We start from the raw sequence: 19,883 nt of genomic DNA on the forward strand, positions 1-19,883 counted from the left end.
AGGGCCTGAAACTTGGGACATCAATGCTGGTACAGGAGGCACACAAAGTACGCTGGATCGACCTGGCGTGCCAAGATCACACAGGTGCAAATGTGTAAAGCTGTAAGGTTTTACTGGATTAGACTATGAAATAGAGAATCTCAGCTGACTACAAACCATGCGTCCTTAGAAATGTGTAATGTTCTGTGATTGGCTGAAGATTGGGCCAGTTTTTAATAGAGTCAAACTGCTTCTGAAATGGTGCCTCGCCACAGTACATGTTTTGGCACGAGCGTGATAATTCACAGCTACAGACTTTTACAAATAACAGAGACACCACGATAAAGACTAATGTTTATATTGAGATAAAATGGCAGTACAAAAATACAAAAATAAGTCGATACATTTGTAAATTAAATCTCACAGTAGATACAATGGTATTGTAAATGCAGCTTTATGTACAAGCAAATACTGAAATATACGGTTTGTTTGACAAAAATATGTTTGGATTAATCACAATTTATATATTCAGGTAAAAATTATCAAAAGATAAATTGTTAAAGGCACTTCAATCCATCCCGATTCACACGATGTAACAGCTGACTGCAGGTCACCAAGCAAACAACAAACTGACAGGTCATTTTTCTTAAGGATCATCCTCACCATCATTATGAAAAAGTCATTAAAAAAGATATTTTGAGCAGCAATCTTTTGAAATTAGGTCCTGTGTGAGCGAAAAAAGTGAATATCCGAGACATTTTCAAAGTCACACCTTTTGGCCAACACAGTAAAACTTCTGACGATATAAAAAGCGTGAGTGTCAATAACATACATTAATTTAGCGGTAAATCAAGACCACGTAACATTAAATATTTTGTCCGCCCACTTATTGGAGGGAAATTACAAAAGTAAAGCTTTGAAAAATGGATGTACAGTACACTAGCATGTTAGAACCAACTGAAAAATAATAGAGCTACTCTTGGTGAGAGGCCTATAATTTTCAGTTGGTGGGTGGGTCAGAGTTTTGATTTAATGCCAGCCTAAACATTCAAAGATCTCCTTGGAGGCTGAAAAACACATAGACTTTTTGTTTTGGCTGGATTCTCCGCTACCTCCACACAACAAGACAGAAATGCAGAAGGCGTAATATTTCTGCCATGGTTCCAGCTTAACAGAATTTCTGCTATATCTCCGCTCGCCCGATAAATAGCTCCAAATGTCCAAAACAATTTGAATCGTTGTTGAGCAACGTTTCAGCTGGAATAAGTTGCAAGGTAACTTTGAAAGTCACTAGCTCCATAAGGGTTTAAAAATTTTTTTTTTTTTTTTAAAACATAGAAAAATTGAATGAATCCCAAATTATAAATGCAAGTCTGGGACCAGTATCGTACACCTAAAATCAAAACAAAGACACAATAAATATCCGCTGATATCTCTGTATACATGATAAAACTTAAATAGAACAGATTTACTGTTTCTCCAATAAATATCAGTGATCCTCTATTTACAATATGCACATTTTGCTCGCGTCCCTCCCCTCTTTAGACCTTGTCTTTTATTTCACTTGCTTTCCCCCTCTCCCCAAATTTACATCGCAGGCAGAACGGAAAGCAAAGACTCCCCATAAAAATACAAACAGCATGCAACTACAGAATAGCGGTAATTTACTTTTTTACGACCGAAAAAGCGAAGCTTAAATGAGTTATTTAAAAGGTTAAAAAAAATGTGCTCTTAGAGAAGCTCATAACAGAGCACTCCACATCATGTGTATCATACAGTTTTCTCCGTATAAGAGGTGGGAGAGAGGCAATGACCCACAACAACAACAACAACAACAACAAAAAAAATTAAACAGTAAAAAAAAAAAAGCTAAATCTCAAATACGAGTACTTGTAGGAGTTCTGTGGAGGGTCGTAAGCAGAGGTCAGCTTATTTTGTGCCCGTCCCCTCCATCTCCTCCTCCTCCTCCTCCTCCTCCTCCTCCTCCTCCTCCTCCTCGCCCCTCATCGCGCCCCATCTTCTGGGCCCGTCTTTCGGGCGAGTGCGACGGGGCCTCTAGAGGGCGTTCTCCTCGCTGCCGCCTTCTTCCGTGGAGTGTCTGGGTCCGTCTGCGAAACACAAGCGCGGGACGCCAAAGACCAATCAGAGCCGGGTACCCAACGTGAAGGAAAGAGGCGTTAAGACAGCGCCCCGACCCACTTCCGCCCCGCCCCGCCCGACCCCAAAATGTTTCGAAAACCCGGAGCGAAGCAGCCCTAAAGCTTTGCCTCAGCTCAGATCGGGAGCAGATCGGGAGAGACCGCTGAGCTTTCTGGGAGTAAAAATAAGAACGCTAAAGAAGGTTTTGTATTTTAGCTGAATAAAGGTGATACGTACACACATGACAATGACATTTCACACGAAACCATGAGGAGTTAGACATTGGCTGAGCGGATCTGCGGGCAGATTAAACTAGACTCAGGATCTGATGCGCTGAGCCTCAGAGACCACAGCAGCCGTAAGGAGCACATTCAAATTATCAGCTCATATTGAACTTCAGAGAAAGTTCTACAATCGTCCCATTGGCTGGTGGTATTTCGATCTGAACCGGCCTTAAAAGACGGTTCACACACATGCACACACACACACACCTTCACACACACACGCGCACACACACACGCATGCGGACACACACACACATACACACACGCACGCACACACACACACACACCATACACACACTCACACACACACACACACACACTCTCACACACACACACACATGCACACACACACACCTTCACACACACACGCGCACACACACGCACACACACTCTCACACACACACACACCTTCACACACTCACACACACACACACTCACACTCTCACACACACACACACACTCTCACATACACACACACTCACACTCTCACACACTCACACTCTCACACACCCACACTCACACACACACACACACACACAAACACACACATGCACACACACACACACTCACACACACACACACACTCTCACACACACCCTTACTTGAGCAGTGGCCATAGTGGCGAGCCCCTATAGAGCGCCCCAGGAAGCAGGTGGCCCGGCGCAGGTGGCAGGCGCTGGGGTAGGTGATGTTGTCGTTGCCGCAGATGGGCTGCTCGGAGGCCACGGGCATCGGGCAGGGGGCGGTGCGGCACATGACGCAGTGGGCGCTGTTCGTCTGGTCCGTCACGCAGGTGTGCGTGCCCGGGCACACCACATTGGAGCAGGACTCTGCGGAAAGCACACCGGTCATCACAGCTGTTTATCAGACACTCTAATGCTACAGGAACTCCCACAACCGTGGCATTTTTAAATTATTTTATAGAACTGAATATATCACTGAAGCAATTCATCAATAAGCACTTCACTCAATGGCAGTGCCCTGAGGGTGCATACATGAGTGCATACATGAGGGTGCATACATGCCCTGAGGTTGCATACATACTGCCTGGGAATCAAACCTGCAACCTCTGGAAACAAGCCTGGCTCCCTAACCACTATACTATACTAAACAACGATGCTGCCTCCTGTTTTGATACAATGAAAAGCACAATGGATTAATTCCTATTGCCAAGGTCCTCACGTTAACTCCTCACATCAGTTTGATAGCATTTCCACTGAAGTGCTAGAACAGAATAGAAATGGTCCTTCTTTTTTAGAACACGGCAGAATAACAATAAGTGAATAGCAACGCATGTCTTCACGTCTCCCTGTATTCAAAGTTGCAGACAGTAAAGAAAGGGGGAAAAAACTCCCCATAAATTCACAGACAGCATGTTTACAAAAATAAATGTCTGCATACCAAACCAAATAACTCTTGTGGATTGATTACCCTACACTCTCAGAAATGAAGGTACACGAGGGTACAAATTCTGCACAAGTACAAAACTGTAACCTCTAAAGGTACTAGTGACAAGCGATTGTACCTTTCTAGGTACTGAATGGCATCTTTATTTCTGAGAGTGTATAGTTTTTTTTTTGTTTGTTTTTTTTCCAGAACACAGTGACGGAGCCAGCGCCCGCCCCCCCCCCCCCTTTACTTTTGCACTCTCCCTGGTACATGACCTCCAGGTCGGGGTGGCCCTTGCAGCGGGCCAGCAGGAGGGCGCACTCGTCCCGGTACGTCTTGCCGTCGCTGCCGCAGACGGCCTGCTTGCGGGCGATCCTGGAGCAGTCCGGCGAGCAGACGCACTGCGGCCGGCCGGCCTTCATCCGGCACACCTTCCCGGGGCCGCAGTCCACCCCCTCGCAGGTCTCTATTGGACGAGAAAGGAGAAGAAGGGGGGCGGGGAATGTAGTGACATCACAATGGGTGTGGGGGGGGGGGGGGGGGTGGACCCCGCAAGGGTAAATCGAGGGTGCATGGGGGGATTCGCCACTTGTTTCAGAGAGGGCTTTTTTTCGACACAGAGAGTCGTCATTGAGTGGAACGGCATGCTGGGTCGTGTAGAATAATCACTCAGGGTGGCCCTCTGGGTGTTGTAGTCCAGGCTTGACGCACTATTCTGGACACACTTTTTTGTCTGCAGGTGAACGACGAGCAGAGGCGGACTGAACGCCCTCTTCGTGACATTGCGTGTTCTGTGTTTACTCAAACACAGCCTGTGCAATAAAGCGCGCCGTCTACATTTTCAACAGTATCCCACAATGCACCGCTCTTTCATTAGGTGAAACAACCCTTCTCAGGCGAGCACACATCTTGACAAGGTGTTGAAAACAGAGCACCGGTGGAAACATTTCTCAGGCAGCGTTCTGTCAACAATCTCTCATGAAGTCATGCGGTGGAGACGTATTACAGACATCCTGCTTCTATTTTTTCCATCTTTATCTGTGGTTTTGGTGACATATTATGAGATGGCGACAAAAAGAACAGAAGGATGATAAAATATCGGAAATGTTTCGACACAACCGCTCTAATGTGACTAGTGCGTGTCCTTGCGCAAAAAGTATTTTGTCTTCATCTTAAGTACACTTCTCCATTCCTTCCTTCCTGCCGGTTGGCCTACTTCGTTGTCATTTGGTAAAGATTACTGCCACTGACTCACAGATTAATTGTACGGCGCTTTGGATGGGCTACACCCCCTCGGACTCTGACGTAATGTCACGCAGATGCAAGGAATTCTGGGGGAGCTGTCCCTGGAAGTGCTCCCAAACTTTCTTTCTTTCTTTTTTTTTTTTTTTTTTTTTTTGCCTGGGGCCACACCAGTGATTCACCGGCTGACTAATCTGTGTTTGCAGCAAGCACAGCGTCACTGTGTTTTAGGGGTCACACTAACAGACAGGAGCGCGGTTAGCGCACACGCGTGCCTTGGCCGGGGCGGTGGAGTGAAACCGATCCACGGGGGGGGGAAAGAAACGGAGTTGGGGGATCGGCTTTGAATTTAGAAACGGTAATGTAATGTAAAGGTCCTCGGCAGCGAAGGGACACATTACATTACATTACAGGCATTTAGCAGACACTCTTATCCAGAGCGACTTACACAACTTTTTTACATAGCATTTTACATTGTATCCATTTATACAGCTGGATATATATACTGAAGCAATTTCGGTTAAGTACCTTGCTCAAGGGTACAACGGCAGTGTCCTAGCCGGGAATCGAACCTGCTACCTTTCGGTTACAAGTCCAGTTCCTTACCCACTGTGCTACACTCCGTCCGTACGTGGACGCGCGCGGAAGCAGCCGACGCTCGGCGACCGAAAAGGCATGCCGTTGGAAGTGCGGGGGGAAAAGGAATGAGCGCCGTTTGCCAGGAGGGAACTCAAACTCCACCAACGCTCTGACCGGTCGGGTTCCCCTGAGAGTCGTGCGTGTGCTAAAGCGCTGCAAAAACGAAAAGCACAGGCCGCTTCAGATGCTTCCGCACCGCCCCGCTTTTGAGTGGGAAACACAGCGACGTTCAGTCCTAAATCCACAAAATCTGTTGTTTTTTTTTCAAAAAAAAAAAAGCATTGTGTTATTACCCTTCGGTCAGAGAGCTTTAATATCCTGTTCTCCATTAAAAAAAAAAAAAAGCCAATTCACCTACCAGGGGATCCCCTGTTTTGTTTTGTTTTCTGTCAGATTTATTGGCAGCAAGTCACGATTTATTTCCCTTTTTCACAGACTTTATGTATAGAAATGTACAGGTCAGACGCCCAGCATTAGTCAAGCCCGAGGAATGCTTTGAAGCGCTGCATGTCAGCAGCGGCACATGTGAGAAATATTACAGAGGACTACCTGTGGGGTCCACTGTGCCGTATAGTTTTATGACAATGAAAGACAAGGGGGGAACTGTGAGGGGGGGGAAACATCCCCTGTTTTTTTTCGAGGTGGCCCAGGCTCATGACAGTATTCCTGAAATCCGAGGAACAGGAGTCTGGGCGCGGGGAGGACATTCTTCTTCGCGGTAAAGCGGAATTCATTATTTTTCTCGGAGACGCAGGCCAACAGGACCGCGTCCCAGCTAGCATTGGGAAAGAATTAATGCAGAGTGAATTGAAGGGGTGGGGTGGGCGGGGGTGAGGGGGGGGGTGTTCATTGCTATTTCCCCCCCCCGAGCAGCTCTGTACTCTGCGTACACAGCTTCGCAACAAACCCTGGCTTTCTGCGTAGTTTGAGGCCTCCCCGCGCTCGCCTCTTTCGGCTTCGCCCAAAAAAAAACGAACGACGGGATTGGCTCCTCGGTGTCCTGTGCTGCCGTCGCGTTCTTAACCCGTTTGTCCTTGCGTTCCCAACCTATTTTTACCGTCATAACTCGGACGCGAATTTCGCCGATCGAAGTTCTGCAAAGCAAGCGCTGCAGGTTGAATGCTACATAAACAGACCCGAGGGCATGAATGCACTTGCCTTAAAGGGCGTAGATAAAGTTTTGTTTTGTGATTCCGATGCACGGATGATGACACCGATCGTATAACTACAAAGGGGAAAACAATGGGAGGAACAACACAAAGCTGGTCAAAGTATTAAGAAATTAAGGTCATCCTTGGCACTTTTTCCATCATCTTTTGTTTTCAGTGTGTTATGGAATGATGTCATGATGTACAAAAAATCAGTTTCCCTAGAAACAGGGACAAATAAGGCCACAATTTCACCCTGTTGTCACACGCACACCATTCATCCAATACATCGGGTGCAGCATGGTCTTAAAATTTACAAGTTTCTACAGAAATAAGTGCGCCGGGTCCAGCAGCGATCGTTTTCCACACTTGTAGCTATGCAGTAAAATGTTGAGTGTTAAATCAACTTTTACCGAGTACTTTTAACTCTAATAGAGTGCATGTGGTCTCTGCTGGACTCACATAAACTCTGCTGACATTTTTGCTGTGCAATGTCCACCCAAAGAGCACACAAACCTCGCCTCATGTGACTGAGAAGAACTCTTCAAACCGGCCGCTAACTACCCCCTGAAATGTTAAAGTGCATCTCCGAGTTTCGTTAGAGAAGAGCTGATATATCCTCGAGTGAACCTGAACGCCCAGAAATGGCGTCCAATAGTGGAGTCTACTCCAAACAGCTGGACAGATTTAAATAGAACATCTGGCTTCGATCCACAGCAGAACTTTCATAAATTTAAAAAAAAAAAAAAAAAAAAAAAAAAAACCTTTTACAAAGACATTTTTTCGCAAACCAATATGTGATGCTATGAACAGAGAGACAGACAGGTACATACAGTCACTGAGTACATCTGGCACCGGCAGCCGGCACTGGGAACACTTAATGTAAACGTGTGTGGTCTAAATAGTTAGGGAGTGATATTACTTGGTAGAAATCATTACCGAACTCCTTCAGTGGATTACAACACACCTACACAGAGTCATACGCAAGAGCATGACAACAGCTACATTAATAAGCCATCAGGTTATCTGCAAAACATCTGTTTCACATTTAAGGTCTGTGGCTATTTTTTGTAAATAGTGAAGCCATTTTTTCCAAAGTGACAAACTAAGCGATTACTCAGACGGGCATTGTTTTAAGGTTGCTGCATGAGTAACACTTGTTTCGTGGCTAAAGGGCTAAGGGATGTAGCTCATTCAGATAAACGGTACAAATGCCCAATCTACCGCCAGAGAGCCAAGGAACAAACAGATAGAAACGTAGATAGTGCAGGAACTAATTTAACGGAACAGAATGACGTGTGTTGAGGTTGAAATGAGAGAGGGCTTCACATGATGTGATGAAAGCACTTCAGCACTAGCACAGCTCATAAAAAAACAACATCAAGGCTAACACTCGGTGAGAGGAGTTGTCTGTGACATCACAATAAAATTCCGGAATCCAAGGCCACCCTGCGGTTGCCCGTCAAATTCCAACCAGTGTTTACTGCAGCTGGTCATTAACCCTTTGAAGCTTAGGCTTTTTGGAAAGTTTTTTTTTTTTTACATTTTTAAAATTTAAATGTTAAGTCAGTGTTCTATAACTTGGTTGCTTTCAGTTGCACGTACTGCTTGTTACATCAGCATTAGAATGATCAGTTAAGAACATTCTAATAACATATTTGTGATCTGGCACCTTAAATGGTTAATGTAGCGACTTATATTTCGACTAAACTCACACGTGCTTACAAAAGTCCAGGGTAAGAGGCGAGCCGGAAGAGCTGGAGGAAGTTAAGGTCGGGCACAGTTGCGCAGCTTACCTTTGCAGGGTTTGCACGAGACGATCCCCAGGAAGCCCAGCAGACTGACCTCGTTGATTGGCAGGCTGGTGTTGGACCAGGCGGTGTCAAGGCGACCGCCAGCGCAGCACTCCTCGTGACTGACGCCCCGCATCAGCACCATGTCGCAGCGTGGCTCCTGGCTCTGCTGCAGCCAGCACATCCCGGCTGGCCGCGAGGGACAAACACACCGTAAACCCACTGAGGAGATAAATGCAGCCCGGAACCAATTCTGTCCGAGCTACGTGCCCACACACCTATTATCAACACCACGAGACACTAGCGGGCGGCAGGCTCGCTGCACAAACGTGCGCTATTTAACGAAGCATGCAAACTTTACGCATTCCAAATCACTTGTTGAGGTTTTTTTTTTTGCCAATTCCAAAAGCCAGCCTTCACGTCGTCTGTCAAGAGCAATAATCTCTGGCGTGGTTTTCAAAAACTTGACCTCATAAAAATCGAAAATGTGATGTTATGACAAACTATATGTGCGTGGACTACTAACAATAAAGATGATACAAATTCCACCTAAACCCATTATATTATCTGTGACTGAACCTCAATCCACTTGATAAGCCAAAGCGAAGGTAATGGTTATCGTCCATTTCTCTGGCATGGGGCTAAAGATGTAATATGGCTAAGTAATGATAACTGCCTGTGGATGAAAACTGCAATGAAAAGTTTCAAATAGTGGCTTCCCTGCCCCTAAGTAAGGATGATTTCCGAACCAAAAATTAAAATTTAACAGGAAAAAGAGAGCTGTCATAAACTCATAAATAATAGCGTGCGTCCTTGATTTTGGGTCTAAACAAAGTTCGCCATCGACCACATTACAGATCAAACGATTCCATAAACAGATTTAATCGGGGGAAACAAAAACTATTGACACAGAATGTTTATAAACGAAGCACTGAAGTCGTGCCCTTTTTCGCGCGATTACAGAAATATGAAGTTTATAAAAAGAAACGTCCTATTGTAAAGGTTTCTTTAAATGTAAAAATGCAAATATCTTTGTTCTAGTATTTTGTTCTAAGTATGTAAACATCTGTGGCACCTTAACGCAACCCATGACATTGTCAGAAGTATTCCATTCGGCAAAGAGGTTCAACTAGCAGCGTCTGAACTTTGACAAAAGTGTGCACCTGCGGACCGTTAGCTCGGTTGCATTTGTAGATCCATCACGTTGATTATAGTTAAGAAGACATTTAATAAATCAATCATATTCGTGATTTGTAGATAAAGAATAATACTTAAACTTACTTCTTAATCCCATTGTTGGACTAAGTCCTAGAAAGTACTTATAGAAATCTCAGCACATCAGTATGTACAGCATCATTCGACTAATATATCTCAAGCATACCTTGTGTCTAGCTTTCTAAAAAATTCACTTGAAATCTTGAAAGCACGAAGCTTTCTGATGGAATTTTCATACATTACGCTTTTGGCACAAATAATACTCACCGTTTGCAGGATGTCTTCCAAACACTTCACACAGGACAACAAGGATCACAACATGAACAGGAATTAAGAGGCTCATTATGGTAATGTAGTATACAGACGAACAGTGTCAGAACAATATCAAAGCCGAGAAGTTAAACGCAGCGACGGTTTGGTACTTCAAAAAAAAAGCCCGTTAAAGAGTTAGAAACAAAAGTTAGAGTTCGTCTGCCTTGGTGGGTTGCTTATGCCGACAGCAGCCTTTGCTTAGGTGAATGACTGTGTTGTAAGTGATCCCGGTCCGCCTCTATATAAATATTTTGGCTAGACTGAATTATGCTGCTGGGATGGGCGACGCTTCCAGCCAGTTGTAATGCAGGGACGGCGATGTTTGATGTCTGAGTCAATTTCCAGAGCCAGAGAAACAACTCCCTCACGCCACGGCACCGTTGGATGCGACGTCAAAAGCAGAAGTTGATTTCCTTTGGACCCAGTCCAGTACATACTGTACATTTTTTTTCTTCACTTGGCCCATTTTACAAATCTAAAGCAAACCGGTGGATGTAGTGTGCGTTCCTTTTCGCCAATTTAACGTCAGGGGATACAGTAAGCCTTGCAGCGTTTTATTCCGCTTTGAGAGATATAATAATAAGATACTGTGGATACACAGCAGGGATGCATTTGCCTACACATTGATTTAGATCAAACGGACATAATATTTCTCTAGACTCCAGGAGTCAATATGATCAGCAGGTGCATTTTCAACAGCACAAGTATCTCACCAAAAGTAAGCTTCTTCTGATTCCAAAGGATAGATTTAAACTGGCAACACACATATTGGTATGCACATGTAAGTACATCTGTTCCCATCTACAGTCATTAGTGTTAAGTCTTTATTTCTGTCTGCCATTCTCATACATACTGTGAGCTCCATAATGTTTGGGACAAGTAAATGTTTTTTGAAATTAATTTTTTTTAAAATCTGGCTCTGCTCTCCATAATTTTACACTTAGTAATCAAGCAATTCACATGTTGTTGAAGTGCATATTCTCAGCGTTTATTTAAGAATATTTTTATATATTCTGGTTTCACCATGTAGAAATTACAGCTGTATAATGTTTATAATGCCTATAATGTTTGAGACTAATGGGTTCACAGGTGTTTCTGATTAGTCAGGTGTGTTCAATTCCTTCGTGCAGGTATCAGAGAGCGTTCAGTATCTAGACTTGAGTCTAGCCTTTTCATTGCCTTTGGAGTCTGTTATTTGTGTTTGCCAACATGAGGCCCAGAGTTGTGCAAATGACTGTGGAGGAAGCCATTATGAAGCTGAGAAATACGATAAAACAGTCGGAGACACAGGCCAAACTTTAAGCTTACCAAAATCAACTGTTTGGAACATCATTATGAAGAAAGAGAGCACTGGTGAGCTTAGTAATCGCAAAGGTTCGGATAGGCCAAGATAGACCTCAACACTTCATCATGACCAAAGAATTCTTACTATAATAAAAATAAAAACCACCAAACACCAGTCCAACAGATCAGAAACACTTATCGGGAGTCAGGCATAGATGTGTCAGTTAACGTTGTCCACAGAAGACTTCACACACAGAACCACAGGGGCTACACTGCAAGATGAAAACCACTAGTTAGCCCATAAAACAGAATGGCCAGTTTAGAGTTTACTAAGAAGTGTCAAAAAGAACCTGCAAAGTCCTGGAAAAAGGTCTTGAGGACAGATGAGACCAAAATTCACTTGTGTCAGAGTCATGGCAAGAGCAAAGTGATGGTGGAGACCAAAAGGAACTGCCGAAGATCCAACTGAACACGCATTTCATATGCTGAAGAGAAAACCTGAGGGAACTAGCCCCCAAAACAAGCAGGAGCTGAGGATGGCTGCAGTACAGGCCTGGCAGAGCATCCCCAGAGAAGATACTCAGCACCTGATGATGTCTATGGGTCACAGACTTCAGTCATTGCATGCAAAGGATATGCAACAAAGTACTAAACATGACCACTTTCAATGACATAACATTAATATGTCCAAAACATTATGACACCCTGAAATAGGGGGGCTATGTGTAAAAAAGTACTGTAATTTCTACACGGTGAAACCAAAATGTGTAAACAATACCCTTAAAACCCTAAAAAGAATCTGACTACCTTCAAGCGCAGACTAAAGACTCATCTCTTCAGGCTGCACCTCTCCCCACCCCTCCCTAGCCTCTAGTTTAGCTCAATGTACCTAGTTAGGCTAATGCGATCACGTTAGTTTTTATTTGGCAGGATTGTTTTTGTCTGATTCTGATTAGGCAAATGTGATTTCAGTGCTAGTTTGTACTTGGCAGGATTGTTTGTTTGCTGAACAGGTTACCCTACAGGGTTGGAGTCCTGATCTATGTGGTCACTTCTGGCACTACGGTCTTTACTTCACTCTAGTGTGTTTTTTCTGCACCTCTGCACCTTGAACTGATGCACTTGTTGTATGTCGCTGTGGATAAGAGCGTCTGCTAAATACCTGTAATGTAATGTAATGTAATAAATAAAAGCTGAGAATGTGCAAATCTAAAATTGCAGAGTGCAGTGCCAAATCAAGAAGAAAAAAAAAAAAGTCCTTGACCCAAACATTATGGAGCTCACTGTGTATTTTATTCAACTAGCCTTACTTGGCGCTGTGCCTTCCTGGGTCTGATTTTAACTCTCGATATCCACGAGGAAGCTGCAGCATGCGCTCTTCGGTCTCTGGGCCGATTCGCTCGTGAATCGCGCACCGCCACTGTGAACCGTACCGTTTACGAGCCATTAGCGCCGACCTCTCGTTGGACCCTAAACGGAGCCCGATTTGATTGTCCGATTTGATACGATGGAGAAAGAGTGGGTGGCACAGGATGTTCGCGACAGGCATCTGCCCTCTGCACACATTAAATGTAATGTCACGCTTCATTGTGCGCTAGGGAGCCGTGTAGCAATGTGCCTTCAGGGCCCGCGGCGGCTCGCGATCTTAACTCACTGTTCACGAGCGCTCGCTGTAGTCCACCCCGGTTTCTTGGGTTTCTTCGGGTTTTTTTTTGTTTGTTTTTTTTTTTTTTTTTCCCCCCTCAACATCGCGCATTGCTTAGCCTCTCTAACCCAGTCACGTGAGCCGCTAAAAGGTAAAGGCTGTAGTAAAGATCGCTTTGATTGATTTTTGTGAAAAATGATACATTTTTGGTACGGTTGGATTCGCCGCAGATAGACTTGAGTCTTGTTGGACGGTAAGAATGTTCAGTTATGTGTTGTGTGTGTGTGTGTGTGTGTGTGTGTTGGGAGGGGGTGGTGTAGATAGCCATATGCTGATAGAGGTACCATCTGTGTAGCCCGTGGGTGCGGAATATTGGCTTTTCACATAAAGGACCTGGTATGATTTATGGTCACTGACTGATAAAAGACACAAATAATAGCGAGTCTGCCCCTAATATGCGGACCACCGAGGAGAAGAGACAGAAACAGGGCATCGTGCTCTTTGAGAGCAATTATCAATGGCAGGTGATTCTGATTTACCAATGGTCTGGCAACCATTTGACTCATATGACTTTTAAATGAATGAGGCATATGTGCCTGTATATCATTTAGTCCACATGCCTGTCCTTCCTTCGATGTTTGTGAAGGTCCATTGCAATTCATTGCCATGGGCCAAAAAATCAGTTGCAAGGAAAATACGTGGCTTGCTCTGCTGAGGTCTGGTCAGTATGAAAGCCTTAATCATCATCATCATCATCATCATCATCATCATCATCTCTTTCTCTCTGTCTCTCTCTCACACACACACACATGCGTTGACATGTCAAACTCAAGATAACATGTTGCGCCAAGGTGCATAAATATCGATTATTTATTAGTTAAATAATATTAAATGTTAAATAAACATAAGTCAGAATTATGTAACAAAATGCAATGATATTTGCAAAATATGAACAAATTTTACACACGATGTCCTAGGCTCTCTGTTGCATGTTATGACACACATACCAGGAAATTTATGGCACTGTTCCTCTCCACAAAGACAAGGCAATTTGTCAGGCTCACTAATACCTTTGAATTATAAAAGTTTTTATTATAGAAGTGTATCATGGCAATACAATTTTTTGTCACCCACTGTGTGAGTGAAATTGTATCTTTTGCCCACCTCACCCATCTCACAGTGGCCATATTTGTTTCCCCTTTCCCTTTCCTGATTTGAAATGATCAGATGTGCCAATGAAATGCAGCACCCGCGTACCGCATCTACCCCACACAAAGGACACATTCCAATACATTCCCCCTGAAGTCATCGATGTTTTCCATAAATTATGAAAGAAATTAACACGTGTTCAACAACCTAATTCGGAGTCTATAGATTAACCTCTGTCTTCCATTTGACCTTCTTATGTAATTGTTTGCAATGTAGTCCAAAAAAGCACAATGTTGCCCAACGCCAACATGGAATTTTATTATGTGTGGCATGCAAAGCTATTTCTAACATAATATGGTTTAAGAGGGTAAATGGTCCCTCTAAAAATGAAAAGCACCTAATTAAAAAAAATTAACAGCTTGTTAAAAGCATAGCATTGCGATTGTGGTTGGAACAGAAACTAAGTTTGGGAGCCACTGGTTCAGGCTATAGGACAGGGGTCTACAACCCAGGTCATGGAGAGCCACAAGCTCTTATGGTTTTTGTTTTCGACTTAAAATCAGTACCCAATTCAGACCCAAATAACTAGGTGAAGTGAGTTAACTGTGTGATCAACTGCTCTAATTGATTAATCAAGTGCAGAGCAACAAGGAAAATGAACAGAGCCTGTGGTTCCCCAGGACTCCTGTTATATAGCAACATCATTATCAGTTGATGAGGTCATTGAACCTGTGATTGGCCAGGATATGTATCTGTGTAGCTCTTGGCAGTGATGAGATATCCATCCACTGTATTCCAAATAAAAAAAAATTTTCTCATAATTTGGTTCATTGTGGTGTGTGGTGAATCGTTAGTAGAGTTGGCCGGAGTCTAATGCATGCTAGCATTGTCGATTTGCTTAGCAGGCTCCTGGGGTTTGTAATGTGTTCCTTTATAGCATGTCTTAGGGCCAATATTTTAGTTTCATGCAGAACAATAGTACTCTTTATTTAGATATACACAATTTATTATAATTACCCTTATTCTGCCCTACATGTGTTATTTGGAGCATTTTCTTGCAGATGGTATTTCTAAAAACGTCTGCATGCAGTTATTTTTTTTTTGTTTAATTGAATGCCATGCATGCAGTGTTCTGAGATAGTGGGACATTCCTTAACAGTTCACAATACTGACTTACACTGTTCTTCTGAAAATGTTCCTTGTCTATTTCAGTTTTCTTCTTATTGCATAGCATGTCCATGAGCTTTTTTATTTGATTACATTCACTGTTATGGTGAAATGCTGTTTCATTTATCACCAGAACAATGTGAATATTGTGTAGTGTGTTCAAAAACAATTATACCTAGAGCAAAGTGCTAATTGTCATGTTTTTTCTTTTAAATAAGTAAATTACTTTGGTTGCTTGCCAGGGCCCAGGTCTGGCAGTACTTAACCAAAAGAGCCAGATACTGCTGTTGCCCCTGTTCTGCGGGAAACAAGCCCGTCTGCACAGAGAAGAAATTTGACTTCCACGTCAGGTAGTGCGGCAGCATAAGCCACAGACTGAACAGGCTACAGTGCATCATCAACTGAATTATGTAGATGTAAAGCAGTGCTGGAATCAGGCTACAAGCCCTGTCTCAACCACAGCCCTGCTTGAAGCAGTCCAACTGTTTTTGTGTATATGCCTTGAATTTTTTTTTTACCTACACCACTTTGAGTAAGTCTGTAATTTAGTCTTTCAAGCCAAATATAAGCATATGCCATTTTTTTAAGTCAATGAAGCATGACAAAAAATGTTTCTGGTTTTTATTTGGTTTACAAGCTTATCTGTTCTGCACCTGTGTAAGAGTGTGCAGAACATAAATATTATCAGTAGTGCAATGACTTGGAGGAGAAAAAAATGCAGTTCTTGCTTGTGTCTGATAAGGAAGCTTAGTGTTCTTTCGTTCAGAACAATACATAATATTTCTCTGTATTACAGCAAAACACAAATGCTTTTAAATTTTTGGGGTTTAATTAAGCTTAATCTTTTCAATTTGGGGATATAATGGTTCCTTGGTTCCAAGTGTCTGGAAAGTAGCTGGACCTCAACATTCCCACATTGAATCAGCTTTAAATTCTTGGTGTGATCATTTTGTTTCATGCATGAGAAAATTTCTTCAAGACCTCTTGTGTGATCCACAAATGGAGGATTGGCATTTTAAAATAAATATTTAAATGAGATTTTAAATATTTTTGTTGAATGCAGGGGTGGAAAGCTGAAAAGAAATTCACAAACTGTTATTATGTAAAACTGCTTTTTACTGTTGGAATCTTAATCTTCAAGACATTTCTTATATCCAGTCTGTTTCAGGCATTGGGTTTGTGTGCTGTTTTAGATACCTGAACTGTCCCAAATATTTTTATGACATTTTCAGTAAAAGCTCTGTGTTTAGATTTTTTTTTTTTTTTTTAGCTATGCTTATTTTGTTTCCCCTCTGTTTTTTTCTGCATGAGAATGTATTGCAGCTCTTTCAACATCCCGCCAGTCTGCTAATCTAGCCTATGCAATGAATATGGTCACTTGATCGCGAAAATATTAGCAATGAAGGTAGCACACATGGTCCGTCTGTGAGAATTTGTAAATGCTGGGGCCTTTTCCTCCTGTAAGAGAATCCCTGGGGCACGGTTGGAATGCTGACCTGTCAGAACACAGTAGTGGGTGGGCTATGGGAGAAGTGGGCAGCTGGGGCTTTCGGCTCACATGGTTCATATCATCTAGATACACAGCCGAATGTGGGCCTGCAGCTCGTAGGAATCACGAACGATCGTCACTGTTATGTGTTTTTTTTTTTTTTTTTTTTTTGCTACCTGCAGAAATCCCTTTCAACCCCAAGTGAGACGGGCAAAAGTTAAAATCACAAATGAATTTATTAAAGTTAAAAAGCTCCTTCCTGTCGTGAGTCGATGTACAGTTCCTGAGAACTTGCGATGGGCGGATTCAACCACAAGGTTATGGGAAATGGAGATGTAGGCCTACCTGCAAGAAGCGTTCCGTGGCCTTGGGCTCACAACTGCCCCCTAGTGGCAATATCTCATTCAAGCGCTTATTCCAAATTTACGTCATACATTTTCCGATCACTGATGGTTGAAGATTATCCACCTAGTTTTCTACTTTTCAAACAAATGACATCTATGTCTAGAAATCTGTTTGTATTTCGTGTTTTCAGGCCAATTACTTTAATGGCGTTTAAAAACATTAAACACCAGCGTGCCGTGCAGTTGGCCTGTCATTTCTTTTCACTGAAAAACGGACTTTAAAAACAGACAAAATAACACAATGATTATCCTAGAAAAGGTTTTGCTCAAAATCACGTTGTTCTTGATACCAGGAAGAATAGTGCTCAGTTGGTCGTTTTAAATTACTCCTGGTTGTATTAATTTTGATAAGAAGCCTGCATAACCATCATTTTACTTTTACTTTACTTTATCTTATTCATCTCATCCCTTAAATATTAGCTGTTTTTATTTCGATATTCATGCGTACGTATGAAATGTATACATTTTCAAGAAGTGCTTCCAAACAAGTAATAACATACTTTCCATGAAACTGAGCGAAGACGGGCTACTAAATAATTGATAGTGTTCGTGTCGAATCTTTAGCGTTCGGTATATTCTCGTCAGCGGGAACCTTTGTCCTCTACGGTAGTCCGTACTCACTCTGGTTTGGTTTTGTCTATCTCACGGTGAATCGGAAGATGGCGGAAGCTCCCCTACGGCCCAGCCGGTTTTTCTGTCACCGATGTTCGGCAGAGATCAGCCCTCGTCTCCCGGTAATTCATTTATAGCAGAACTGTGTTGGTAAAGCTGCAGGCCCAAACTATGCTCGATATGTGGCAGATAATGAACACAATGATGAACAGTTTATATTAGCAAGAGGTAACCTTACGTTGCTATTAGCTAACCTTAGCTATCTGGTCATCTTTTTCATGAGACTTGCTTCTGCTCGCAGCTGTAGCTACCTATAGTGGTAGACTCTGGCCTGGCTATGAATTGAGCTGTTTTGGAAATATAATGCTATCGCCTAGAGTTAAATTGCTAACGACAATGGCCAGCGAACTAGACTGGCTATATCTGGTTCACTTCTTAATGCCAACGTTAGTCTAGTTGATTCCTGGCTACTGTTGATCGCTAGCTAAAGACAGAGCTAGTTGGCTAAGATGGCTAGACTTTACTCACGAAGTCGATCCAGTGTGAACATGTTAAATGCTGTGCATTTTGCTGGGTTTTGCTTTGTGAGACTATTGGAGATGCGGGTAGCTGTCAGTAACGCTGTGTAACGGTTAGTTAGTTAGCCAGTGCTGCATCGCCATCTGACTTTTTAACTGTGGAGAGTATTCAGTGCAATCGATTCAGCATGCTGGCAAACATATGGTTATCTTCGCTGGCTACATAATTGAATATAACCACAAATTTTTGTTTCCTGAAGCTTTCGTGTCTTTCATATCGTGTTCCTAGCTAATTTGGCAGCCTGCTGCTGCCTGAGCCTGGGTTATATGCTTAGTTAGCTACCTAGCTAGGTACTTACCAACCACACCAATTGCCTACTCGTGTGATGGAAAACATAACAGTTGCTTAGATCTGAAGATCTGGGTGGCTATTTTATCCAAAGCAGAAATCAGTGCTATTTAATCAACTTTACTGAGTGTTTAACTAGCCAGCTAGCTACCTTATTAGCTCTATGTGTTGAAGTCGGTTAGCATGGGTTAAGTCAAGTATATGTAACTAGGTCTGTAGTTGTATGTTCTGCTTGCTAGTTAGCTAGAGTGTTAGCTGGCTATGTAGCAAAAGTATATGGCACGATGTTCCTTACAACGTTGTGTGTAATTCGTAACATTTGGTTAGCAAAGTAGCAGGTTGTTCAGCACCTTGCCAGCTAACGAAACCAGCTTATGGTGTCTCCACCGCCATGTATGACCTACCTAGAGATGTGTAAAAATGACACAGTAATCGTGTCCTAGGCCTAACGTTTCTTCGCGTGGATAACACAATAATTTAGCTAAATATAAAATATATGGTTAAACAAAAAACAATCGATTGTTTTCATTTCCACTGAGTAATCTGTCATTGTAAAAATGACAGATTATTAAATATATTTTTTTTCATTTTTAATTGGAGCCACGTGTTTCTGCTGTGACGTCTAAATGCTTTAGGATTGACACAGGTTGTAATTAGGAGTGTTATAAAAACATGTGATTAATATTTATTTTTTCAGCTAAATATAAGTGCTAATATTTTTACTTCGATTGTCAGCTTGTACTGTTTGTTGATCCTAGGGAGTTATCCCCTTCACTTGGCTAGCCTCTTTCACTTCGCTCTTGTTCACTGGCGACCTCTAGAACCTAAATACACCAGTTGTTTCCTGACCAATGGAAACTACACCAAAGCTGGAATACCATTTCTATTATGCAAACCGTACGTTTTAATGAACAATGGGACATTGCATTCTTTCTTACTGGCCCATTCAGAAAGTCACATCATGGCAGTTATGTTCCGGAATGATCCCCAATATGTTATCAAAAGTGCCTTTTCACACATTTACCAGGAGTTGTTTGTCCTTGATTGTGGTTGAGAACTGTTATTGTTGGCTCCGAACCACAAGTCCTCATTGCAATGGGTGTAGCCTATAGCTTACTGGGTCAAA

The 19,883-nt window shown here is 42.7% G+C and overlaps 2 protein-coding genes across 2 annotated transcripts in view; one reads left to right on the forward strand and one right to left on the reverse strand.

The window, feature by feature from the left end:
• Positions 1-321: 321 nt before the first annotated feature.
• On the reverse strand, positions 322-10,501 carry fstl3 (follistatin-like 3 (secreted glycoprotein)). The gene is made up of 5 exons (XM_035412604.1): positions 10,096-10,501; positions 8,617-8,802; positions 4,042-4,257; positions 3,005-3,232; positions 322-2,087 (listed from the first exon to the last, which is right to left on the reverse strand). The coding sequence occupies exons 1-5, from the start codon at positions 10,169-10,171 to the stop codon at positions 2,035-2,037; spliced, it is 759 nt and encodes a 252-aa protein (XP_035268495.1). The 5' UTR covers positions 10,172-10,501; the 3' UTR covers positions 322-2,034.
• Positions 10,502-17,870: 7,369 nt separating this feature from the next.
• LOC118224499 (E3 ubiquitin-protein ligase RNF126-like) overlaps positions 17,871-19,883 on the forward strand; it is a 10,016-nt gene continuing 8,003 nt past the window's right edge. Inside the window, exon 1 of the mRNA XM_035411961.1 lies at positions 17,871-18,012. Within this exon, the coding sequence (XP_035267852.1) occupies positions 17,938-18,012 (75 nt within the window). The 5' untranslated portion in view covers positions 17,871-17,937. The remainder of the gene's footprint in view (positions 18,013-19,883) is intronic.

The sequence above is a fragment of the Anguilla anguilla genome, chromosome 4 (assembly GCF_013347855.1).
Source record: "Anguilla anguilla isolate fAngAng1 chromosome 4, fAngAng1.pri, whole genome shotgun sequence".
Lineage (NCBI taxonomy): Eukaryota > Metazoa > Chordata > Actinopteri > Anguilliformes > Anguillidae > Anguilla > Anguilla anguilla.

Bases quoted from the DNA above. Each gene is read 5' to 3' on its own strand.
- fstl3 (XM_035412604.1), bottom strand. From the start codon at position 10,171: ATGAGCCTCTTAATTCCTGTTCATGTTGTGATCCTTGTTGTCCTGTGT. The intron at 8,803-10,095 runs GTGAGTATTATT...CCTCGCGGCCAG, and splicing joins TGGAAGACATCCTGCAAACG to CCGGGATGTGCTGGCTGCAG. The intron at 3,233-4,041 runs GTAAAGGGGGGG...TGCTTTCCGCAG, and splicing joins GTACCAGGGAGAGTGCAAAA to AGTCCTGCTCCAATGTGGTG.